General features: G+C 38.6%; 2 protein-coding genes across 2 annotated transcripts in view; both read right to left on the reverse strand.

Moving 5' to 3' along the window:
* The window catches only part of LOC145981733 (uncharacterized), a 606,033-nt gene that overhangs the window by 390,172 nt on the left and 188,394 nt on the right, over positions 1–27,467 (reverse strand). The gene's annotated exons all lie outside the window — the stretch shown is intronic.
* Positions 20,755–24,526, reverse strand: LOC145981869 (uncharacterized). Its single transcript, XM_083115330.1, has 2 exons — positions 24,468–24,526; positions 20,755–22,468 (listed from the first exon to the last, which is right to left on the reverse strand). The coding sequence occupies exons 1-2, from the start codon at positions 24,503–24,505 to the stop codon at positions 20,812–20,814; spliced, it is 1,695 nt and encodes a 564-aa protein (XP_082971456.1). The 5' UTR covers positions 24,506–24,526; the 3' UTR covers positions 20,755–20,811.

Genomic DNA, 27,467 nt, shown 5'->3' on the forward strand with positions numbered 1-27,467 from the left:
GAATTGACGACGCTGCTGGAGGATGTGCCGCTCGCCACAAGAAGGGGTATGATTTACCAACATGATGGCTGTCCAGCCCACTATTTCCGTGGTGTGCGACAGTGGCTGGACGACAATTATCCCATGCGATGGATTGGTCGAAGCGGCCCGAAACCCTGGCCGCCTAGGAGTCCGGATTTGACGCCATGCGACTTTTGCATTTGGGGTCACATGAAAGAGTTAGTCTACACTACACTAGTGGACTCCTAAGAAGAGTTGAGAGAGAGAATTGTGACAGCCACCCAATACATAAGAGACAGAGTGTCAACGCGAGTGCCTGGGTCTGAAGTACGCCTCAGGCTGCGTGCTTGCATACGTAACCTGGAATCATTCTGACAACCTGGAATCATGAGAATGGTAAATAACATTATTATTTCACTCATTTTCTTTCCTTTATTTCTCACAACCGACAACTTTTTTTCACTTCACAAAGAGATCTACAACGCGCCTTCTCCGCTTTTTATTCAGTTTTTTCCCCCAACCCGTGTGCCAGTTGACAACATTTGTATATTTTTGGAGAGCTTATGAAACGAGGAAGTTTTTTCCGTAATTTTTAAGCTAAGTGTGTTACCATTTTTTGAGTAATCCTCTTCGATTTAAACGATAATTTCCAAATTTCTTCATGACGTGTGCTCCAATGACTGTTTCTTTCTGTGGGAATGGGAATTTTGGGCATGAATTTTTTCCCCAATAGTCACTCATTCGTCAGCTGTTAGCAACGTGTCGATTAAGTGCCCAGGGTGTAGTAGTTTTTTCACAATTAGTAGTTGCTTGGTCGTAAGTCGTAATATGTCACGAAAATCTACAAACTGCAATAACTCGAAACCCATTGATTTCCGACCCCTGGTGCATAGGGTCAAATTTGTTGCAAATGTGCTCTAGTATTAATTACCCCTTTCCAGGAATAGGTCGAATTACGAATCATCCTGTATATTTAGAGAATGGCCATGAAGACTTTAAAATATAGTGAGAAGTCAGGATGCACGTTTGATAGATACCTGATATTGTTTTTGAACGAAATCGGTCAAGGAATTTCATATTGAAATCTTATACCCTTACAAAACTTTGATAAATACCCTTGGCGCTATTGAGAGAGTGTACCTTTCAAATACTGAACAAGACTCTTTGGAATTAGGAGTCATGTGCTTCTTTGCCTTAAAAGAAAAGTAAATAACATGTGCAAATAAACGCATGGCATGTTAACTGCAAAGGGAAAGCAAGGAATTTTCACTTCTAAATTGAAGTAATGCTTTAGGGGAATGAATCACTTATGTTCTTCATGAAATACTTGCCGTTTTATATCGAATACTCAGCCAGTAAATTTTATATTGGTACTTAATGGATATCCGCTGAAGAAATTATGCCTACATATAGCGTCACTGCTTTTCTACTCACAACTTCCGGTTTTGTCAGTGATAGTGTTCGTCCAAGGAATTCACGAAGGTGAAGATATAGTGTCGGTAGTGGAAGAAACCATAGACGGTGTGCCAAAATGGAAAGGGACGCGTCAAGTATGAACTTAAGAAGCAGAGGGAGGAAAACCGTAGATGAAGAAACTGGGTTCGGATGCTGTGAGGATACCGGAGGAGAGATGGAGTCTTTCCAGTGTTGCCAATGTCTACAGAAGTTCCAATGGAAATGTGAGGGGCAAGAAGAGACCTCAGTCTCCACTGCAGAGTCCAGATGCAAGACTTGCTCATCAGTACCCTTGATGGCTTTCGGACAAGAACCAAGTGCTCCTAGTACGACCCCATCAGACCATTGGTTATTAGAATGGCTGATGAGAGATAAAGAGGAGAGAAAGAAAGAAAATGCGGAGGAGGAGAAGCAGAGAAAGAAAGATATGGCTCAATTAGAGAAAGCTAGAAAGAAAGAGAAAGCAGAAGAAGAAGCTAAAAGAAAACTAGAGACACAAGAATTTAGGACGCTAATAGAGTCTCTTGAAAAGAAAAGAGAAATTGAAAAACTAGAAACAGAGCAAAAGAGAGAAAAGGTGTTAGAAATTCTCCGTGCATTGGTTGAAAGTCAGGAGGAAAAGAGAATGAAAGAAAAAGAAGAGGAGAATGAGAGAAGACAGCAAGAAGCTGAAAGAAGCAGAGCAGAATTACATACTATTTTCTCCCAACATAAGACAGACCAGTTAGAAAGTCTTAGGGAGGAATTAGAGAAAATTAGAATCTCTTGTCAGCTGGAAGTAGTGAAAGTAGTGGAAGAACAATTAGAACCTTTAGCTGCCTGGCGTGGTGAAATGGAGAAAAATTTAGATACCTGTCTACAATTAGTAGCGCAGTCTACGTCGGAAAGCGGAAGTGAAGAACCAGAGAGAGTGAAGCAGATAGAAGCATCTGTAGAAACCATAAGTTCAGCAGTAAAGACTCTGAGTGAGCAGGCCGTAGTTCTGGAGAAGGCAGTCCAAGAACAGAAAGTAGCTGCAGAAACGATGGCCAAAGCAACCGGCGAAAAGGTGAACTCTCTTCGCGGAGAGACACAGAAATTGGAAGTATCTCTTCGGCAAGAAATACATGAGCCGACTGGGTCTATAGTCAGAAGAGTAGGCGAACTGCAAGATAAAATTGAACGGTTGCAGCTACAACCGGGAGTGCCTTCTGATGTTCTCCCAGATTCCATTGAACGGGATAGAAGTCTGAATCCTGAAGCAGCCTCTTATGAACCTCCTAGAGTGGTGCAGAATCCTTTCTATCTGGGAACCATTCAATCGGATAAGCGTAAGCGGCCTAGAGAAGCAGATAGTTCCGACGGGACATCTCCTCGGCGAAGAACCGAATTTAAGATGCCTAGAATGGCTGACATCGCACATATCCCCAAGTTCAAGGGTGATATCGAAGCTCAGTCAGCTGAGAAATATCTTCGTGAGCTCAATGTAAGCTTCGAGCTTATGCAAGTGCCTGACAATTACAGACTCGAATTGCTACATATAGTATTCACAGGTAAAGCTGAACATTGGCTGGCAGGTAACATAGACAGTTTTGTTAGCTATGCTGATTTCTGCATAAAGTTTAAAGAAGAGTTTGCCTCCGAGAAGGCTAAGCAGAGACAATTAACAGCAGTAAGAAATAGAAGATATTCCCGTCCAGTACATGAAAATATGGAGAGCTTCGCTTGGAGCATTTACGCCGCCTATAGGAATCTAAGTGAGAACTTCAGCGAGAGCGAGGTGCTGAATTTAATCATAGGTCAGTTACCTTATAGAACTCGAAATCTCTGTCCTGCGCACTCTCCCAGAACAGTCGACGAATTGACCAGTTTCCTCAAGGACTTTGAAATATACGATGATCCCGACTTCTGGAGAAATAAAGAGGACTTCAAAGGTAAAGAACTTCGCAATTAGAATTTCAAAGTGCGAAGCATTGAGACCAAGAGTGATACTAAACCAGAAAACTCTTGGAGAACTCGGAATTTTAATAGAGGTGGAGGTAGCAGAGGACTGAGCCGTAACCAGAACGGTCGATGGGAACCTTATCGACCAAATCGAGTGCCAGATCGCAGATTTCCCGATTGGAGGAGGAACAATCAGGGACGCAGTAGTCCTAATTCTCCTAGGCGACCCTCACCTAGAGACTCGGGACCAAGTGGAACACAGTCACCCTCCAGAGAAGTTTTGACCTCTGAGCAGGAGGAAGCCCTAGAAACAACCCGGGACTTCCTGCATCATCGAAGGTCTCAATCCTGCCAAACAAACTAAATCCTTGTCTAGGTGCTTCGTTCCCATTTAGGCAAGGGGCCTCGGAGGAGCGACCTGATACAACTATCGAAGTAAAATTACAGAGTGAACTGAAATCCGCAAGGGAATCAAGGATTAGATATAAATCACCAGCAGTGGCTGCAAAGTTAATAGATATACCAGTGACTTGTGTAATAGATACTGGGAGCGAATGCTCTATTTTAAGTTATGAAATTTGGACCAAGTTAAAGGAACAAATTCCAGGTATTCAAGTGCAGAAAGTTCCAGAGATAAGATTGGTGGATTTTTCTGGGAGCCATAGGAAGCGTGTCTTTGGCAGCAGACGTGTGGAACTGGAGATTGAAGGTATGGTGTTCAGTACTGAAGTTTTTATATTGAGAGGGTTTGGTACAGATCTTCTTTTGGGCATGCCATTCTTGAAGCAGCACGAGGCCGAGATAAATTTCAGAAGAGACTCGGTAAAATTGCATTTTGGTAAAACTCCGGATCAAGATGTAGGGAATCCACTGGATGTTGAAATTGTGCGGTACATCCAAAAGGTCCATGAAAGAGACGAAGAGTGGATGTATAAACCGGCAGACCTCAAGGAGAAGGTCGAAACTATAGACATTCTGAATGATTCCCAGAAACAGGAGTTGCTGCAAGTGCTGAATCGATATATAGCTGTCTTCTCAGAGAAGCCCGGTACCATGGAAAGTGCAGAATGTGAGATCCTTTTGAAAAGTACCAAACCAGTTCATCGCCCGCCATACCCAGTGCCGCTTTCGAAAAGGGCCGCTCTAGAAAAAGAACTTAGCTTGTGGAAAAGCTGGAACGTTATTCAACCATCGGTATCACCCTATCTAAATCCATTACTAGTGGTGGATAAGCCCGATGGTAGTGTAAGACCGTGCCTGGATTATCGACTATTAAATGCTATTATGATTGTTCCTAAAAGCTCAGTGCCACCTATTGTTGAGTCATTGCAGAGATTTAAACAAGCCCAGTATTTTTCAAGTTTAGATCTAGCTTCAGGCTATTTACAGATTCCTTTGAAACCAGAATGCCGAAAATACACGGCTTTTTCGTACAAAGGTCGCCAGTACGAATTTTTGAAGATGCCTTACGGCTTATCTAATGCTGTGTCTACCTTTGTGTCGGTTATGCATACAGTTTTTGGACCTGAAACTGAAAGTTATCTGACAGTGTACATAGACGATCTGCTGATTTTTTATGTGGATTTCGACAGCCATATCCAACATATAGAAGAGGTGCTCCATGGATTAGAAGAGGTTGGACTTAAGGTGAAACTTCGCAAATGTAACTTTGCTAAAGGTGAATTGGTTTCTTTAGGCCATTTAATTTCGGGAGATAAGATTAAAATAGACCCGAAAAAGAACGAAGCCATCCTGAAGTTTCCACAACTTAAAACTAAGAAAGATATCAGGAAATTTTTGGGGCTCGCAAATTGGAGACGGAAGTTCATAAAAGATTTTTCGGTTAAGAAAGAACCATTGCTGAAGTTACTCTCTAAGACCGCTAGATGGAATTGGGGTTCAATGCAACAGTCCGCCTTCGACCAGCTTAAACAAGAACTGGTAACCGCTCCTGCCCTGGCTCAACCTGATTTAGACCAGGAGTTCTGCATACAGTGTGACGCTTCGACCAAAGGCTTAGGATGTGTCTTATTTCAGGAGCAGAACGGAGAGAAAGCTGTAATCCAGTATGCTAGCATCAAGCTAAATAACAATGAAGTACACTACTCCATTCATGAACTGGAATGCCTGGCCATACTTTTTGGAGTAAGAAAGTTTGAGATTTATCTTCGCGGGAGACATTTCAAAATCTACACTGATCACAGAGGGTTAGTTTGGCTCCAAAATTCCAGGAACTGGAACTGTCGACTCACCAGATGGTCCCTGAAACTACAATCTTACTCTTTTGAAATTATTTATATACAAGGGAGAGAAAACACGGTTCCCGATATAGTCAGCCGTTATCCCGGCGAAGAGAGCGTGAAAGATGAGGACAACAAATTTTTCCATGTGAACTACGTTTGGCAAGAAAGGGGAGAAGTGGAGGATGTAGAAAATTGGATCCAGGCCCAAGAAGAGGATAGTTTCTGCAAGCCGGTCTTAAAGATTCTGAGGCAAGAGGAAGTTAACGACTCCCCAGTTGAATCCAGGATAAAAAGGTTGTATCAAGTGTATGGAAACCTCTTATTTAGGAAAACATCTGGAGATGAAGTCTCCTGGAAATTGTGTGTCCCCGAGAATCTGAAAGAGAGGGTCCTAAAGGAGAACCACGACGAACTGGGTCACTTCGGCATGGCTAAAACCCTTAAGAGAATTAAGAGTAGGTATTTTTGGCCTAAATTGAAGATGGATATAGCCAAACATGTTAGGGATTGTCTCACCTGCGCCAAAACGAAAATGGACAAATTAGGTATTTTGAAGGATAAGCTACACATTAACCAGAAAAATCCTCATGAACTTTTATCAGTGGACCTAATTGAAAAGCTACCTATGTCTGATGGGTACCAGTATATTTTGACCATGGTAGATGTAGGAACCAAATTTGTCTCCACTTACCCCCTGAGACGAGGAACGGCCAGGGAAATCCTATAATGTAATGGAGAGAGGATATTTCTCCCATTTTCCAAAGGTGAGAGCAATTCTATCTGATAGAGGAACACAGTTTACTTCGGGATTGTGGAAGGAGTATTTAGATAAGAAAGGGATTAAGTATTACTTCACCACTGCTTATCACCCCAGTAGTAATACCATCGAACGAATGAACAAAGAAATAGTGCGGTTACTCAGATTGTTCTGTCATCGTGAGCACCAGTCTTGGTCAAAGTATCTAATCGAAATTTCATGACTCCTAAACAACTCTGTTTCAGACGTTACAGGATACGCACCTTCAAAGTTATTCTTTAACAGGCCTGTGCCTAATGAAGTTTTGGACCACTTCAACTGGCCCATCGACGAAGCCGATTCCCAAATAGACAACTGGGATCAAAAGTTATTCATGGCGAGAGCTAGAGAACGCTCCAAAAGTGAGAAAAGGAAGTTTAAAGTAAAAGGAAATGCTTTCCTGTTGCAAGAAGGTGACTTGGTTCTTGTCTGGAACCATAAGCTGAGTTCCAGAAGGAATAAGACAATCGCCAAGCTATTTGAGGTGTTTATTGGCCCCTATGTCGCCACAGATGTTCGCAGCAACACTGCCCTGCTGTTGAACCCGACGACCAAGAACCCAGTCGACAGAGTCATCTTCGACAACCTTCGCCTTTACAGATGTTCTCCGGAGCGAAGAAGAGAAGTAGTAAGGGAAGAAGAGGACCAAGTGACTGAAGTGTAGAAGAGACAGAGACTCTTACCAGTTTGATCTTTAATATTTCCAGTAATATTTTTCCAGAAATTGTAAGTTTTAAATTTCTACCAAAATTTTTGCCCGGGGAAGGGGCGTATGTAACGACCCTGCGTGGTCGCCACATTTAACGACCCTGCGTGGTCACAATATTATATTTTGTTAAGAAGGTATGGATGAAGAATTCATGTTAAATGTTTAAATGTGTTAACGGATCCACCTCTACGTTTATTAGTTTCGCTTATTATTATTTGACCCTGCGTGGTCGCTGTATTCTGTAAATGTTAACGGGTCCACCTCTACGTTTTTTAACTTCGCTCATTATTAGACCCTGCGTGGTCGTTGTATTTGGTAAATGTTATCATTTATTGTCATTTACTCTGCTCAATTCGTTGCAAAGTCCTGCGAGGCTCATTATTAATTGTATTGTCTGAATGCACACAGTTTTAGTTTATATTTGACCCGTGCATCTAGTGATGTTCCCACTAGTGTTTTCTTGATGTCACTTCTTGGATGTTTCTCAGTACGAAGGTTGCAATATGTAAAAAAAATGAGTTAGCAACGCGTACTTGTAGTTACTATTTTCACCACCCATGCGCCACCGCGAGTATAAAGCCAGCGCAGCGAGGCCCGGACTTCAGTTGGCTTTCACGTCGGCTCCCGATAAGATCTCTCTACCAACGGACCTGGAAGAAGGAAAACTCTGCTCTTGCGAGAGTCCAAGCATCCTAAGGAAGGAAGGAAGGAAGTTGCACTCCGCTCTTGCGAGAGGCCAAGCACCCAAGAGAAGTTGTCCTCCGCCTGCGGGCGAGAGAAGCCGCACTCCGCCTTCCAGCGAGAGAGGTTGAACTCTGCCTTTATCAAGAGAACCCACTCCACTTTCGAGTGAGAGATACCCCACTCCGCTTACTGGCGAGAGAGAACAACTCCACTTTAGAGTGAGAGGACCCGCTCCGCTTGCTGCGAGAGGTTTCCTTCCCCTATCAACCTGCGGCACCCCGCCAGGGTAGTGTGGCGTTGGGTTTCCAGACAACCTACAGCGACCAGGTTCTAAATAAAATTAGGTCCCCATACACCCCATTGGCGCCTCACTGTGAGGAATGAATTGGATGTTCCCTGCTTCCCCCCTTATCTCTTCGAGTCTAAAGGTGGTACAGGTAAATGCACGTGAGTGGTAAGGGTAAGGACATCCTTGTGATACGATTATAATAAACTGTTACATATATATATATATAAACCTGGTTTTGTCTTTCTTTACACCCAGCAAGCCCTGAGATATTTCTGAGTCTTTGTACTACGACTGAATCAGTTAGCACATATGGGTAAACTTTTGCCGACCACCCAACTGCAGTGTTTAGCGTGTTGAACGCAGCCAGTACCAGTACTCCTGCGCCGTGGTGCTGAGCACTGCGTGGGTGGACATTGCACGCTTGGGTCAGCTAGAAAATCACCGTCTTTATCTTTTATCAAGTTTACTTTAGGTTGCCACCCCTTTCTAAACTCATTTACACCTTTATATAAATCTCTGAAATTTTTATTTTTGCTGTTTGTTTCAATTTCGTTAATTTTGCTTTTCAAGTAATCTCTTTTTTTACTTCTAAACGTGCGGTTAACTTCTCGCTTTATTCTATTATAATTGTTTAGATTTGTATCATCAGAGTTATTTAACCACCTAAGTCTAGCCTGATTTCTTATTTCTATTAGATTATGACATTCATTATCAAACCATGGCTTACTTTTTCTCGGTTTATGGTATCCTATACTTTCTTTAGCTGCTGATTCTATTGTATTACGTATGTGCTCCCAATTCTTATTTACGTCTGTTTCATTTATATTTTCATCATCATTTAAATCCTGCAAAACATCAAATCTATTTGACAGTTTAATTTGGTAATCTTTCTTAATTCTTTCATCAGTGAACTTTCCTGTATCAAATTTTTATAACTTTTAGATTTTGTTGCTTATGATTTATCACTGAGAGTCTTTCTCTTAATTTAGCAATTACTAAATAATGGTCACTGGCACAGTCAGCACCTCTATGTGTACGAACGTCAATTATACTAGTATGCCTTCTCTTATCAATGAGAATATGATCTATCTGATTATGAGTTTTACCATCTGGAGAAGACCAGGTATATTTATGGATATCTTTATGTTTAAAAGTGGTACTTTTCACAATTAAATTCTTTGAGGTTGCAAAAGTAATCAATCTTATACCATTATCATTACTTAATTCATGAAGACTTTCTTTACCAATCGTGGGTTTAATTGTCTCTTCTTTGCCAATCTGTGCATTACAGTCACCTAACAGAATTTTCATATCATACTGAGAAAATTTATCAAAGACCTGTTCTAACTCTGTATAAAAATCATCTTTAGTATTATCATCTTTATCTTCCGTTGGTGCATGTATGTTTATTAAAATAATTTTACACCACCTACCCTGTAAAACTGCATATGATATCCTATCATTAATAAATTCTACTGTTTTAAGAGCCGAGATAATTCTATAATTTATGAAAAAGCCTGTTCCAAAATTATGATTTTCAGTACCACCATAGAAAAAAGTATAATATTTAGTTTTACAATTCCCTTCTCCTGGCCACCTAACTTCCTGGACAGCTACTACATCTAATTTATACTTAACTATCTCATTAACTGTACACTGAAATGCCCCAGGCCGGTAAAGGCTCAGAACATTCCAGGTGCCTAATTTAATATCCTTATTCCTAACGTAGATCTTATCCTTAGTCCAGGGACCTCCCAAAGTAGTCCCCACCCGGAGATCCGAACGGGGACTATTTTACCTCCGGAATATTTTACCTTGGGAACATCCATGGCCTTATATTGCTGTTTCTTGACATTTTTTTACAGTGCAGAGTTGTCAGCTCTACGCCTAACCCCCAATATGAATGGAGGAACTACTACACAAGACAAACACAAAAACATTAGACAGCACAACTACTACACAAGACACACACAAACACATCACAACTATAACAATATTAACACAAACACACCACAACTACTACACAATATAAACATAAACAAACTACACACCACAACTACTACGCAAGACAAAACAAGCATACTAGACAGTACAACTACTACGCAAGACAAAACAAACATACTAGACAGCACAACTACAACACAAGACACATACATACACATCACCGATAATACACAAGACAACCAGAAATACATTAGACAGCATAACTACTACATAACATAAACACAAACACACTAGACAGCACAACTACTACACAAGACAATCCCAACCACACTAGACAGCACACCTACTACCCAAGACAAACCCACATACAAGCACACCACAACTACTACACAAGACAAACACAAATACACTAGACACCACAGCTACTACACAAGACAAACACACACTACACAGCACAACTACTGCACAAGACACACAAACACATAACAACCACTACACAAGGAAAAAAACAAACGCACAACTACTGAATTTAAGACAGTGCATTTTAATATTCACAGACTTTTACTTCGGTTATAAGTATCACCTAATAATATGTAAGAAGCAAATTAAAATTGTTTCAACATATGTATGTATATAATTGTAATAGTTGACAGTGCATTACAAGAAGGAGACAGAGAGAGAGAGGGAGGGGGAGAGAAACAAGTAGGGAATAGGGGATTGCATAGCAGAAAGAGAGAGATAGAACAAGAGAGAAAAAGAAAGACGAGAGAGAAATTTTCAGGCATGAAGTACAGTATAATTTATGGTGTTATCAAGTACGGTCTTGTAAATGGAGAATATTATTCCTACTCTATAATATACTAGCTGATTACCCGGCGTTGCCCGGGTATTTATTTATCCCAATCTTGTATTAGACAGGAAAAGAATGAATTCTAACTATAGTGTAAAATGTAATTAATTTTAAATGTGATCGTGAATGTCATCAATTAGCTTAGCGACTCCGAAAACTATGGATTCGACACTAATCTAAGTCATTCGTGGCATTTTATTTTTCACCCCCTCTCACCCCCCATGCCGATAGGTGATGAACTTGGAGTTGAACCGCATTGGGAGTGTCACGAAAATTATGGATTTCATTCGCAACACAGCCTGAATGTTAGACAACCCGAGAAACACTATCGTTGTGCGGATTGCATAGAGTCACGGATGTCTGTCTGTGCAGATTTTAATATCGGTGGTTCTCCATTATGTTTACAAGTCACCCCTTCCCACCCCAACCCCTAGGGGTGCTAGGGGTGTCTTACCCCCACAGTATTTCTTTCCAGTTGCACGTGATACGTGTACGAAGTTTGGTTGATATCGCTCCAGGCGTTCGAGAGTTATTGCTGAAAAAACAAACAAACACATATACACATGTACCCACACATACATCCATTTTTATATACATAGAGATGACTGGACATCCAGGGGAAATGTGAACTTATAATTTCCGAATTTCACTGAAATATTTATCGGTTACTGTAAGATACGCAAATAGCAAAAATAACATTGATTTTGGAATTTACTTTTTGAAGCTAACGCAACGCTTGATATATATAAAGATAGATGTCACTTTATCTGGTAAACTCAGTGTTACTCTGTTCAAAAGTCAAAGTATATTAGTAATTGCCCAAAATATGTCCTTCAGTAGATTGTTAATTTCACCACATCAGTAGAAATTGCATGTAATGCACTTTTGCTGCAAACATAAGAAGCATAACCGTAAATACATTACAATCTTGTAAATTGAATTTCAAAAATTTATTTAAATAATAAATTCCATATTAATTTCTTGATTTTTATAGATTTACAAAGTCCTTAGGACTACGTGGAATATAATTGCCTGTAGTAATATTCAATATCTTCCAGGGGAACGAAAAAAGAGATTAACACATCATTAAATTGGAGTTTTTAAAGAATTTGAAATGCCACACCAGTAAGCAAAGAGGAAAAAACCTCACGTGACCCAAGGAGTTGTTAGAGGAAGTCTGAGTGAAAAGTATGACTCAGACGTTATATTGCCTTAGCTGCGCGGAAAGTTTCTTTTGTCATTCTTCTTATTGCGTGAAGGAAATCGATGCGATTGTGCTGCGAACAACGTGGCAAATACCTTCCGACGTTTTCCAACTTCAGTAATTTTGTAATGATTCTGCGAGTATTAATCTTTTCATCACGGCCTCTAATTATAATAATAATTTTGGTAGCTTAATATTTTTGGATCCATCAAAGCAGAACGTTACAGTAACTACAGTTATTTTCTACATATGCGAACCCTCTACTATGTCAATGGATGCAGCCCCTAAAGGCTTGCTTCTCTCCGCCCCCCCCTGCACTGCGGACTTTTGCGGCTTGTAGATCCGGCACTGACTAAAAACCCACCGGCATTTCCCCTCAAAACATTACAGAAATTCATCACTTCGCACTTCGATAAATTAAGGATAATTTAATTGAAATTAAATTTAATCACAACCGAGTGGTTGAAATGATTAAATAGCCTGGAAACAAACTTGGAATACAGTATTTGAAGGTAAAAGGAAGGAAAATCATGAAATCATATACTTCCCATGATCCTTCGACTAGCACATCTCCTTGGTGGATAGATTAGAAAAGTGGGCTTCTATACAAGGGGAACGGGTTGGAGACCTGGCCTGGGAAACCATCATCATTTTCATCATATCATTACTCAACCTAATCTTCCCGATTTGCCAAAAGTGGCAGAAGAACGAAAAGAATAAACTAAATCAATACTCAATCTTGTCTGTTCTGACATGAGCTAATTATTGTACTTCTGTCTATCCTTATGGCGTTGAGAGTGCTTACAATGTTATATTATTCTACTTTATCGCATCAACACAAATTTATTTATTTTTTATTTATTTGTTTGTTTGTCCCTAGCAGAGCATACATAGCTCCAATTACAAGAGACTTATACCAATTCAATTGTTACATTATTTTATTTGCAAAAATACAAGAAGAAAATTAAAAAGAAAAGACAGAAAAAGATAATACAATACGATATAAAAAATACAAGATTTCCAAGATTTAAAATACTAATGGCGAACACTGAGCATTAGATTTATATAAAATAAGTGATATATTCATAAGATAACACACACGTGAAGATAACATACAAATATTCCACTGTATATATTCATTCGTACACATTGCTATATTAATATGCATACATAAAGGTACACATATGCATGCATGCATACATAAATTCACATATATAAGGTACCATATTCCATTACAATATATAAAAATCAGTCGTTATAATTTAATTTCTATATTTATGAATTTAATTTGATTTGTACTCCAGTAAAATTACAGCAAATGATTTCAGGGTTAATTTGAACTACATGGTTAAAACTAAAACTCATTCTTTGCATAGGTGAACTCTTATAAGCCATAGTTCTTGATGTCCTATAAGAAAAAATATTTCTGCTTCTTAAATTAACTTTTCTATTAAAGTTAAAGTGATTTTTTTGTAAGAAATTACTATTATCTAGTAAACCATTTATCATTTCATAAAGTACTACATGCTGTGCGATTTCACGTCTACTTGATAATGTTAAGTATTTAAATTCTTGCAATATGTCCTTATAAGATATTGATTTCTATATATAAATTTGTTATATTTTTTAAAATATAAATACCCCAGAAATCTTTTCTGGACATAAGTGGGAGTGAGTGAGTGTAGTGATTGTTGCCAAGAATGCAATTTTGAAATCAGCAACAATTCCCAAATAATGTGCTTCGTTGACTGTTGCTTTGCACCTGGCGTTGGCTACATCAAATTATAAACATCTATTTCCGTCAGGCATCTTTAAAAACAGGGTAAGTTTTTATGTACAAAACACAAAAAATTACATTTAATTGGTGTCATCAGGTATTACGATAACGATACGATGTCCTTTTTTACATTTCACGGATTTTTGAGTGCTAAGAACACTAAAGCAAATTTTCTTCAAAATATATAAACGTTTCCAAAAAATCGATACATTTTTTGTGACAAGGTAGCTTAATTATTGCCAATTAGTATGACATTTCTTCCACGCTTGACTTATAGCAACAATCAAGATGAAATTGATGAATGGCAACTTACAATGAACACCTATTTCCACGCCGGGATTCCAACTCGGACTCCAGGAGTTGTTGCTAAACACTGCCACAAAGGTCGGCTTGTTTCATATTAACGACAGTACATACATTCGTTTTTGCTTGCGCAAACTTCCAGATGAACATATAGAAGCACACAGTATGAAAGTATCGGAAAGAAAATTCTCAGCTGTTGTAGTCATAGTTGGCGGAAGACAACAATCCTCTTATCCCCACTATAGAAATCAACAACTTTTAACCACTGATACTTTCCTCTTCATTCGCTTGGCGGATTGACCCTCAGTGTTGTAGGTCTATTGTTTTCTGCAAACTGTCTGGTAGAAATTTTACGATGCGGAAAACTCGGTGGACGCAATTGTAATATTAATAGAAATAGAAATGATATACTGAAAGAATATTCCAGTTTCATTGAAATTTCTTATTTTGTTTAGTGTGTGCACAATTTATGCAGAATGTGGACAAATGAATCTAGTGATACGCAGTGATATATTACTGGCAAGACTGCCATCAAGCCTCTGTGTTTGAAGAAGGAGGTGTGGTCGAGGGAGGGGAATAGAAGCTTGCCCTTGAGCCTCCTATGCTAGCGAAATATGTTCTCACTGCTGATTTGCCTACTACAGCCTTGTCTAGTATGAGAAGATAAATATTGAGTCCAAATGCAACACACTATTCGATGTGACAACTTGCTCTAATATGCTATAAAGATAAGTTCACTGCAACGTTCTCCACAATGCTGTGACGAATTCCAGTAAATAATAACTCAACTCAGAATCTGATGAGGATAGCAATTTACGTGTATCGGAATGCTTTCGTAATGTCAAATAATTTCAGTATATTCCGGTAAATATCTATAGTAGTCATAACAACACCGTGGCTGCATATTATTCAGAAAAAAATGTGTGTGCACGATCATCATATGTTATCCAAACTCAACGAGACTTCTGAATGTGGTATTGGTAGGACCCTCAATCTACAAACTGATTAAGCCTTGGTGCCAAACATTTGTAGAGACCGAAAGTGGTCTTGACAAGAAGATAAGTGGGGGAAAAAGTCGAATGAATTCATGTTGTATTTGAGCGAAATCCCTGGAAAGATAACATCAAGCCAGTTAAGTATGATGACAACATTTTGAAATGCTGAGTGCACTAAAAAACAGTAAGCTGTTATCATCACTAGTTTCTGAGTTATTGTTAATTTTATTTGATTTTTGTTATGCAGCGTAGCGATTTTCTGCTACTTTGGGCAAATCGCGGCGATGAGGATAAGTGATGGAATTGATGCAGTTACACTAAAAAAAATGTCCTTGCCTAGGCTTGGACCAAAAAGCGTGACCACTGTCGTCGTACTGCGCTGTGATAAACATTCCGTCATGAAGATCGGAATTCAGTAATTCATCAGTAATCTCTGGAATACACTAAATAACTAAGGAACTTTTTAGTTTTGACAGTCGATTCAAGTGACGGGAATTATTTCTTAAACATATTTTCAATTTTTGTTCAAAATAATAATACTTTACCAGATTTTGGTACACGCTGTTAATTGGGATAACATTTTGTAGGAATATGCATTGTAACTTTCAACAAGCTTAGAGATTTGTGTACATAATTATATTTTATAACATTGGTTATTTTCTAAAAATAATCATGTGAACAGCAAGGAAGTAGTGCCACTTTCAACATGGCGAGTTCTATGCGGTAGTCGGCGGTCATGAATCAGCTGACGCGGAGTGATACATCGAATCGGTGAGACGGTTTGTTTACAGAAGGTATCAGGGTTGGTGATTTACACTTTAGTAGCTGCAGTAAAGATTATGTATTACAGGATGGGACACTGAGCATATTCTCCATTGACTTGTGCCAACACTTTTCTAAGGTATTATAAACCACAGACTATTCATACCCAGTACAAGCAGAGCCATCTGGCTGGGGAAGACAACATACTCGAACATTGAGGAACTATCGATTAATACGCATATCGATGTTTGCGCTCGTTACTTGGAAAGCAAATCGACTTTTTTCATTGGAATGTAATACATTTAAAAAGGGAATAATTAAATTTGTAGAGTATAGTCCTGGATTGTCCAAAAGAAATATCTAGAAAAATATTCTAATTTCTTATACATTTACTAGATATATATGATATTCGGTCATATTCTGATTTTCGTAAAATTCAAGACAAGAAACAACATTTTAATTCTTACACTAAAAATCTTACTTAATGGTTCATTATTGTAATTGGTTTAGGGATTTTTCTATTATTTACCTTGGAGTTTAATGATTGCAATCCACGTGATATGCAATAGAACCGATATATCTCCCCCTTGCACTAAAATAAACGCAGCACATTTACCAAAAATAAATATGGTACTGTGGAGTTACAATGAAAATTCATGGTATGCAAATATAGAGGAAGAATTAGTCACATGATGTCAAACTGTAAGAATTTGTAACGTTGACTATATCCGTTCTTTTTATTTGATTCGTCAACGTTGAACTTCTTACTGGCATTAATTAAAAATCATTTACTATTCCACGAGGTAACAGTTTAGTATATAGAAAACACATTAAAATCGGATATTTTGTGTTTCTCATGGTTCGTACTTACCAATTGTGTATTGCGGAACATAGTTCAAGGTGCCGTTATGCTTTTTTACACGAAAACAAACACAATTTTTCACATATAGAGTGATTTCTTTGATTCCTTTCCTCGCTTCCGTAACACACAATTTGGCGGCCCCATCTTGACTCACGTTTTGGGTATGCAGTGTCTCCAACCTTCCTCACCGATAAATACTTACTATCGTGTTCGTCACCGGTGGAAATCGTACATTATGCACGGTTAGCTGACGGATAGCCCCACGAACCATTCACGGATAGCCCCACGAACCATTTCCGATAAAGATAGGTTAGGTTTGGTTAGGTTAGGCAAGGATAGTGAAAAAAGGGGTTGGAAACACTGACAGGGGGTTACGTCATGAAACGTACGCTGCATCCGGTTTAGGTACGGGAGGCAAATGAAAACAATGGCAATTGTGCGTCGGTGATATATTTCTCTTGAAAAATACATGATTTCCCTGTCAAATATATTCCACGATGAAAGAAAATACCTCAACGAACTTGTACACCTTAGACAAACTCATTTCCGTAAGTAGTTGCTTCTGTAAAAATGAAGAAATGTGTTTAAGATATACTAAACTGTTACCATTCCAAATTGTAAAAATATCTAGGTTTTCCTTTAAAACAATAACTATTGACGAATGCAGCCAAAACTCATTTGTAGGATACAAGAAACGTTTATTTTCCAACTCAACTTAAATTTAATTCTTCACGAATTTCAATTACACACACACGTAAAATATGTAGAGTTTCTATCCTTGTTTAGAGCGATCAAACTCAACCTGCGTGCTTTGAGACTTCTTAGAGGATGGTATTTAATCAATATAGTGGGTATACGACACATGTGAAAGTTTTGTAATGAGATAACTACGTTAAACACGATTACCCAATTTCTAGCCTATTCTATACTATGCATAACATTAGACATAAAACACATCGAACACCGATCGAACACATCTTTCACAGACCCAGGCTTAATCACAAAACCAATCACCACCGAATTCCTAAACATTCCAGGAATAGCATAAGGAAAATCACGGAAGCTTTTAAATTATCCACAATGGGCATAAATTTTGGTTCAGAAAGTAAAATATAGCCACACTAAATCGAAATGTACTTATGACCAAAACTTGATCCACGATGCGTTACAATAGGTTAGTCAATAACCAACATTGAGAAAAGTGAAATGCGTCACAATTTTCTATGAAACTCTAAAATCTTTACAACAGTTCATTAAAAGTTTCAAGTGCTTGAATATGTACGACGTAACGGAGTACTACATAAATTGAATAAAATATACTTTATAATGTACGTCCCTTAAATTTATATGATCATTTTATGAGTTAGCCTCTGATCATGGACTAATTGCAACCTCGACAGGGCTGTTAGTTTTCGTCCAAGCGGTTAGATGGCGCTAGCAACTTCCGTCTCCAGCGGAAATGTCATATAACAACTTCCGTATCCTCTTGGTGATCTCCACGTTCGCCATGGCTTATGATGCTGGGTTATCCTCATATATATAATCCTTGGCTGCAGTTTGTTAATTAAAATGTATTTTTCTGAGATGCAAGTTAAAAGAAAGGAATGCATAATAACTGAACGTTTGAAGTTTATAACGTTTACTGAATGTATGTATAAAAAACTTCAATGAATGTAAGTTTATTATGATATGAAAATTATGTAACCAACAGGGGTGGAGAGTAAAACCTCAGGTATAAATAACTCAGATTTTTCGTTAACAGGGATAGAGATTTGCAAGAAAATCATCGTTGGGACTCAGATCCGAGCAGACCGGTATTCTTTGCCGGAAGGCCAACGACAAGAGATAGAAGAGATACGAGATGCATAGAACCCTGTACGATCAGCGAAGATCAGAGAAATTGGCAAGAGGCTAATCAGGAAAGAAGTCATGATGAACCAATCAGGACAGAGTACTTCAGAAACTAGCAAAAAGGCCAAGTAGGGGTCAGAAGCCACCAGCCCCTTACCTCAAGGAGCCGGCGAGAACACAAACTCTCATTCCAAGGAAGCGCAACAATACCAAGACACGCAAGAAAGCAACAACAGTAATAAAGGGAATACCCCTGCAACACCTCGGACGAGGATGACAACACAGAATAACCTTCATCTATTCTAAAAAGCTAATCCTTGTACATACCCAAATAACTCAGAAGGACAACCCTATTGACACCTCAAAGACCGTCCACCATCCCTCCGACAACGAAGAAGATGGATCCACATACAACAAGACAAAGAAGCCACCAGCTGTCTACGTCTACAATGCAGAAAAGAGTTACCAACTCACCTCAACAATAATGAAAAACGTTGGCGACGATACAGCAAAAGTGCGACTACCATGATGGCATGATGCTACAGCGAAACTCAAGACAGGCGTACGACAAGCTCATCACTGACTGCAAGGAGCATTCACTCGGCTACGCTACAGAAAAGCCCAGAAGAGAACGACCAATCAAGGTAGATCTTCTAAAGCTAAGTTTAAGATACACCCCAGGATACCAATGCCACTATTTCATGTGGTATTACGACGAACCGAGACAACGGCAGATATCTATAATCATGAATATCTACAGCACTGCAGGATCCAGGTGGAACCCTACCGGTCCCCAGGGATGCTTCAATCCCATAAGTGTCAGAGGATCGGGCACTCCCAGGAACAACGCAGGGCCCAACCAAGATGCACGAAGTGTGCAGCTAATCACCTCACCGCCGAATGACAGAAGGTACTGCAACGGTGGAGAAAACCACCCAGCCAACTACAGGAGCTACAGAATGTTCGTGTGAGTCCAACAAAAACGACAAAACTCCACCTCCAAGACAGAAGAAAACAAAGAAAAATAATGTAAAGAACAGAAAACAGAAGCACAGCAGCAATATACGCCCTCAGAGACAAAACTACCATAAAGCCAGAAACTTCAAGCTCCTAGAAAAAATAAGAAGAAGCTCAAGAGACAGACGAGATAATCCAATGAATAACAACCAAACTTCAAGACAAACGACTTAAATATCTCGTAAATTCAGCCAAAGACAAGATACAGAGGAAAACGTTGAAAAACTAAAAATTATCATCGAAACCTTCTTCACGATCATCTCTGAAGGAGTCTTCTAAATAGACAGACGATCAGACATTACCCACAAAAGTAAAACGAGAGAAATTCACAGGAAATTGTAGGCCCTACAAAGGAACAGAAACTTAAGTCGGCCCATATATGGATCAAAACGCCGGTTCTACTTAGAACCATCATCATCCACCGAGCGTCGAGTGAAAGTTGCAGGAGTCAACCAGAGCCATAATCCCCTGCAACACACCACTATGAAACCACCAATAGAGATCGAAGTCAGGGAAGCGACACTGGAACCAATAAAAAATTAGGATAATCAGTCAGTCAGTTAGCAGGAATAGTGAATTTAAGAACTTCCTGTCTGTAATAGGAAGTAGACCGCTTGTGTGGGACAGGTTCTAGATAGACTTTACAAAATTCAGTAATATACCATTCAGTGTTCAATTAAACTTCGCCACTGAATTTGAGGTTAACTCCCTACTACTCACCCAACCAATCTGACTGTATTGACCTACTACAATAAACAGTTAAACTATATATCAATGTTCGTGATTCCATGATAGTAAGATGGCTTCAGTGCAGGTCTGAAAGAGTCCCTGCTCCAGACAGAAAGAGCAAAGGGTACAACTGTGTAATAGAACGCAACAAGTTTGATTCAATCAATACAACATTTTATACATATACATGTCCTACAACTGATTCATTGAGAAGGATACTTCAAATATATGTTAATATAATTAAAAACGGCTTATCTAGAATTATTTATTCAGAAACACTGCAGCACAATGTGAGTATTTAGGTATGAAAAAATATAGTAAAATTTAAGTAAAACATGTAGATTTGTGAATTACGATGTAAGGAAGGCCAATATGTGTAGAACAAGTTTACTTTCAACCACCCTTAGATTCACGGCAACTAATTTGATAGAAAAAGTATTTTACCCACGTGGCGTATTCTCTCAAAGTGTGTGACGAAGGCTCGTAGTTCATCTTCTGTGTCGAGTAAAAAACCTTCAAGCACTTCGAACGTCTCCAACTTCGGCATCTCTCTCACCTCAAGTAATCTGTGCAAGAAATCGTCTTTTCTTTCTATAATATCAGAAACAGTCAAATACTCTAAATTCGGGGCGCATTCCAAAAGGGAAAGGACAGCCTTGCCTGTTACATTCCCTTGGAGTTCCACAGAGGCCAAGTTTTGCATTGTATCGTGCGGAGCAATCAGATCGCCATTTGAAGAACCACTCCACACAATGGTGGAGAAGTATAGATCCAGACGACGTAGCGATGAACATAGCTGTACACCAGAGATATCGAAAGGTTTTGCAGCACGAGGATTCTCAATGCATATCTCTGTTAACTTTCCTCGTAATTCTTCTGACAAATCACCAAAATTCTCAGTTTGGAGAGTAGATGTCTCGTGGTTAATGTCAACAGACTCAATGCATTTGAAGTGATTAAATGAATTAAGTGAAAATGTAGAAGGCGTATTTGGTTCGAAGTAATTGTAAGTTATGTGTTGTAATTTTGGACACATCGTTATTATCATGTAAAATATAGATTCTTCCATTGTATCAACGTTAATTGATGTAATGTTGAAGAGAGAGGGCACGAAATGATTTCTTTTCTTGGGCTTGTACCATTTCTTGAAGAGATCACTGAGAACCCATTCAAGCATTCCAATTGATTCTAAGCTTTCGATGAGTTCCATGACGGCAAGGATTGATTCGTACGTGGAATCGTAGAAACAATCAATATTTATCGATGTAAGCGTAGAGCACAGTGGACTCTTCTTCCTCTCGTAGAACTTGACAGGTTCCCCTTCCGGCAACAGCTCCTCCAGTGGCGGGAATATTCCTGGAAACCCCCACAATTTACTCTCCCACACCCTTTTTCCTTCTTCAGTCTCTGTTGGATGTTTGACGAAGTTTTGAGTCAGGTAGTGGAAACCTTTGGTAGTAACCCCCGAAGGCGACAGTTCCAAGTTCTGAAGGCGGATGCAATTCTCACCAATCAGCTTCATAATGACGTCATCGCCAATCCAACTTAATCGAAGATCCACAAGATGCTCAGCAGATGCTAAGATATCTCCAATCCGCTGGTAGATATTCGGTGTGACATGAACTCGGACACCCTCCAAGGTGCTGTAATCGAATATCAAAGTGCGTAATGCGTTTCCCTCCGCTGACGCCAACGCTAGGAAATTTTCAAAGTGAATTTGCCGGCAGTCGCATCCCACGTCGAATACCAATTTTCTCATACCGGTCGAGAACAAGGCCTCATCCAGATACAGGTGACAAGGGTATGTTCCGTATATATACCCCCTAGATAGTTTGTCCAGAAGTTTTTCTCGCACGGTGCCTGGAAGCTGCAAGAGAAACTGCCTCATAGTGCTTTTGTTCTTATCCAAATCGAAGATTGCGTTCAATCCCTTCTTGCAAGAATACGCAATCATTTTGCTCATCTTCGAGTAGCAAATTTCCTGAAGTGGTTGAAGTCCTGGAGGAAGTGGTCGATAAGCTGATCTTTGGTGATGGACGCATCTAAACAATTTGATATTCTGCATGTCTGTATTCCTATGAACAGATTGTTTTAAAGTTACTTTAATTGAACAATAAACGCAACTTTCATTATTTCCTCAATATTATTTTATTTTATTTGTTCACTTTGATCTTGTAATGTTGCTTGGCCTTATATTTCGTCTAAGTATTATTTAGATTCGATTGTAAATTCTAAAGTGCGCTTTAATATATTGTGATGTGGTTTTCCAGAAAATAATATGACAAGATTATAAATATGAGATATAACAGCTTGTATCGCAAAGTGGACATACGAGGATCATATTAAACAAGTTCTCATAAATGTCTACTTATATATTTGTGGAGAATGACGTTACTCTATTTTTTCTTAACAGTCTCTGGCCGAGTTTAGTACATTTTGCCAAATTTGTGGCATTTTCCTCACGCCGTCAGCGACGTACTTGCAGAGGATCTTGTGGCTTCCGAAACAAGTGATAGTTGAAAGAACTCAATTCCAAACTACAGGGAGTGTTTTAACTGTTTTTGTTTCTGTTTTTCTTGCAGAAGAAGTGTAAAGATCTTGTATAGATCCATTAGGTAGCCATTTTGCTTTAACTCCCAATTAATCTGGCTACTGTAAGAGGGAGTAACAATTAAGATAATTTCCTCCTCATTTTCAGTTACAGAGCTTAAAGTCACAGTGTGGTGAAAGTCACTTTCTTAAAAAGAAAAAAAAACAGTCTGACTCACAGCACTTAGCTGATCAACACAGCAGCTGTTTCCTTTATCAAGAGACCTTAAACTGTCATCTGTTGACATTTGAAAAATCTCTGATTTATGTCAAGTTTTCTGTTAACAGATTGACTTACATAGATCTAGTTTCTGTGTCTAAGTCTTTTTTTTTAAAAAAAAGAAAAAGTGACTTACACCACTGTAACTTTAACCCGTCCAATTGACAATGATAATGGATTTTAAGAACAGATGGAAAGAACTTCAAAAGAAGACCTATATTGTATTTGTATGACTAACCAATACCAAAAAAACGTTATTTTCCAAAATTGAAAATAGCGGTTTATCTACAAATTTTAAAAATCTGCAAATTAAGAATAGTGTTTAAAATCTTTCTACCTGCACTATACTAAATTTTCATCACGATCAGAACACCCGTTTTTTATTTATAAAATTTCAAAGAGAGCGACCGCCTTCAAAACCGCTGCACTTTTTTTGTTTTTACGACGATAAATTATATAAAGCATACTCGAAAAACAAAATTGATTAACATAGATTAACGTAGAATTTAATGCGCTAAATTTTGATGTACCTCCTTTTTATGTAGGTCTATTGGTTAATTTTTAATTGAAGTCCAAACTCGAGTATCTATAATTTTTAATGCGACAGTAAATTCACATATATACACAAAACAATAACAAATTTCATATTGCACACTGATGATGAGTTAGCCGAGCGAATGAAGAGGAAAGTAACAGCGGTTAAAATTTGTTGATTTTTGCAGTGTGGAAAGCAGGTTATTTTGGTATTCTACCACGATTAATGATTAATGATTAAAATTTATCTTCGGTGACTTTCTATGTGTTCATGTGAACGTTTGTGGAAACAAATGTAATATATGTACTGTCTCTCAGCTGAGACAAGCCGACCTCTGTGGCATAGTTGCTATCACAACGCACTACAACGATACGGGTCCCGGGTTCGAATCCCGGCCTGAGCATGAGTGCTAGTTTTCAGTGTCCCTTCCTCAATTTCAGTATGTCAGGACTCATCTACAATTAGTCAAAATCGGAAGAAAAACGACGTTAACTAAAAATAATCAAAGCAAAGTTGCCCTGAGTCAAGAAATGGTTCCATTTTTTGCACGGTTTTCTATATTTCTCACAAAAATTGTTTTCGTGTTCTTAGCACTAAAAAATCGGTGTCAGATATAAAATAACGGTAGCTTATCAAAGGAAGAAGGGAATTAAATATGAATATTTCTTTCGCAATAATAATCCCTGAAACACATTAATTATAATTATTTTCTTTGTGCACAGAATCTTACCCTGTTTTTAAAGATGTTTGACGGAAATAGGTGCTCATTAATCCATGTACCCAACTTCCGGCGCCGCGCAACAGTCATAACATAGTATTATTTGGTAATTGTTGGAAGATTTCGAATTGCAAGGAAGGGACACTGTAAAATGCACTTCAGTTTTGATAACGTGCATCCCACATGTTTTGATGTGATAAAGTAGAATACTATAAGATTTTAAGCATTGGCGACGGATGAACGGAAGTAAAATTAGCTTATTTTGTTGTTCATCGTGTGATGAGTTTTATTTGCGCAGAAAAGCTAATAGGGACTGGACCTATAGTTTAAAGTAGAATCCGAAACTCTATGTTCTATGCCATTTTTGACGTGATTATGAAGGCATATATTATAACTATACCGTTTTAAGTTTTTGGAACAAATATTGAAGAAAATAAGTTTAAGTTAGAAGATATGACAAGCACAAAAGTTACAATGTTGTGTTATGAGGACTTTATGATATGAATTTATGAACATACATGTCAAAAAAAGAAACAACTGAATGTCGAATACAGTAAACAGTTCGAAAAAACTTATGCACAATGTATAAGTGATGAATACAGAAATATTATTATTGGAATCTAGTTTTATGTTGATAAATTTGTAGGTTTTAAGGAATAGTATTTGTACCAAGTAGAGGAGAAGGGACATAATTCGAACGCTCAATAAGTGTCTCCAACACCATGAGAACATCAGTTTCCTTTAAAGACCTTCTATATTCGGGACGTCAGAAAAACGTAAGGGGAAGACCAATGTACAGCTAGTGACGATGTAAGAAAATGAGTGGGTGCCAGATGGAAGGTGAATACTATTTGAGATGTAAAAATAATATACCCATAAATAATATGCGATACAGAAAATATATCTAGCATGAAAAATCATATACCGGGTGCGTCAAAAGAATGTATATACACACCTTGAACTGTCATAGAAAATTTATTATCCAACCTACAAGGTCAAATTTCTGAGAAAAGAAAGGTTACAGTCCAATTTGAAAAATAAATGTACTTTCTGGTCAAACTGAATGTTTCAAATGGTGGTTAAAGTAAATGCACAAAATGTTGGCCTTCAGCTTCGATACATTTCTGAGCAAGGGTCACGTGAGAGTAGTGTAAGTGCTATTAGTGTACTACGCATTCTGAAGAAAGGCAAGTTGCGTGTGTACATTCCAAGGCTGGTGCAACAGCAAAGTGACGAGGAGCCAAATCGCAGGGTACAATTTTGTGAATGGATTCAGGAGATGGTTACACATTAACCGGGATTTATGGGTAGCATTGTTAGTTGGATGAAGCACAATTCAAACTTAATGGACTGTCAATAGGCATAATTTTGTGTACTGGTCTGAAGATAATCTCCACATTACTGTTGAAAAGGCTGTGAATTTTCCTGGTGTAAATGTGTGGTGTGGTTTGTCTCCTAGGGGACTTGTTGGTCCTTTCCTTTCCGTTTTGAAGGGACTGTAACTGGAGAAAAGTACCTAACAGTGCTCGCTGATTCCATTTTCCCTGCCATTCTTGCAATGTACGGTAATGCCAGGCTTTATTAACAACAAGATGGCGCCCCGTCGCACTATCATAGTGCACGCTCTCCAAACCTTACGTCGCTCGATTTTTTCGTATGGGGCACAGTAAAAATGAGGTGTACCGTCGTAGACCACGTAACCTGGACACTTTCGGATATGATTCAAGCGGTGTGTGCAGAAATCCCATTGGACACCTTGGTGCGAAGTACGGAATCAGTCGTGACTTCTACTCAGAAATGTATCGAAGCTGAAGGCGAACATTTTGAACATTTACATTAACCACCATTTGGAACATTCAGTTTGACCAGAAAGTACACTTATTTTTTTAAATTGGACTGTAGCCTTTACTTTCCCAGAAATTTAACCTTGTAGGTTGGAAAATAAATTTTCTATGACAGTTCAAAGTGCGTAGGCTATACATTTTTTTGACGCACCCGCTATATAAATTTGTCATTACCTATTTATTGTGGGCAGTAAGTGGGCTGCACTGGTAGAGTTCTTGTTTGTCCTGACGTTAGCTAATTTAGCTAATAATTACAATGATTATCGTACTTCCATTCACATGTTTGGTGTCGTCAATGCTTGAAATGTTATGGTATACTACTCTATCACATGAACACGTATGGAACTACTGTCAAAAAACAACAGTGCATTGTTTAATAATTGTTGCTTACAATGCAATTTGAAATCAACAGCTATTCCCAAATAATGTGTTCCCATGACGGTTGCGGAGCAATCAACACTGACAACATTAATTGAATTACTAAGCATCTATTTCGGTCAGACATCCTTTAAAACAGGGTAAGATTATGTGTACAATACCAAATAATTATAATTACATAGTTTCAGAGATTTTTCCTCGAAACGAAATATTTCTATTCAATCTCCCGTTGCATTGAAGATGAGCTACTGTTCCTGTTTTGTCATGCCACAGATTTTCGTGTGTTCAAAATGTGAAAATATTTTTTTTCATTAAACGGTTTTAAACAATGGAAACTTTTCTAGTCTCAGCCTAGTGACAGTGCATATATTCACATTTGCTTCCGCAAACCTTCATATGAAAATGTAGCAGCTTACGGTATGAAGCTTTCCCAGTATATATTCTCACCTATAGCTTGTTACTTTTAATAGGCGGCTGAACACCACACTCTTATGCTCACCATCCCATAGAAATCAAATTTTAACAGTTATTCCTTATCTCCTCGTTTCCTGCCGTACTGGCCAGTGTCGGCTGCTTAATAGTGGATACGGGGATGTATATCGATACTCAATTTGTTGAAATGAAAACAAACAAAAGGACTGAATTTTTAACTCTAATTAGTTCAAATATTTCCAGCGCGCTACGTATTTTCCTCGCGCTGCTAAGCTAAACTATACCAAATTGATATGCGATTTGTTTCAACGCACGTTTTCGCCACTCCGTGCATGAATACGCTACCCATAATTCCTCC

Source organism: Lepisma saccharinum, chromosome 30, assembly GCF_977018435.1.
Source record: "Lepisma saccharinum chromosome 30, izLepSacc3.1, whole genome shotgun sequence".
NCBI classification, from domain to species: Eukaryota; Metazoa; Arthropoda; class Insecta; order Zygentoma; family Lepismatidae; genus Lepisma; species Lepisma saccharinum.

Excerpts from the sequence above, each read along its gene's own strand:
- LOC145981869 (XM_083115330.1), bottom strand. The coding sequence starts at position 24,505 with ATGAGCACCTATTTCCGTCAAACATCTTTAAAAACAGG. Across the intron at positions 22,469-24,467 it reads CAAACATCTTTAAAAACAGG|GAATACAGACATGCAGAATA; the intron begins GTAAGATTCTGT and ends ATCTGTTCATAG.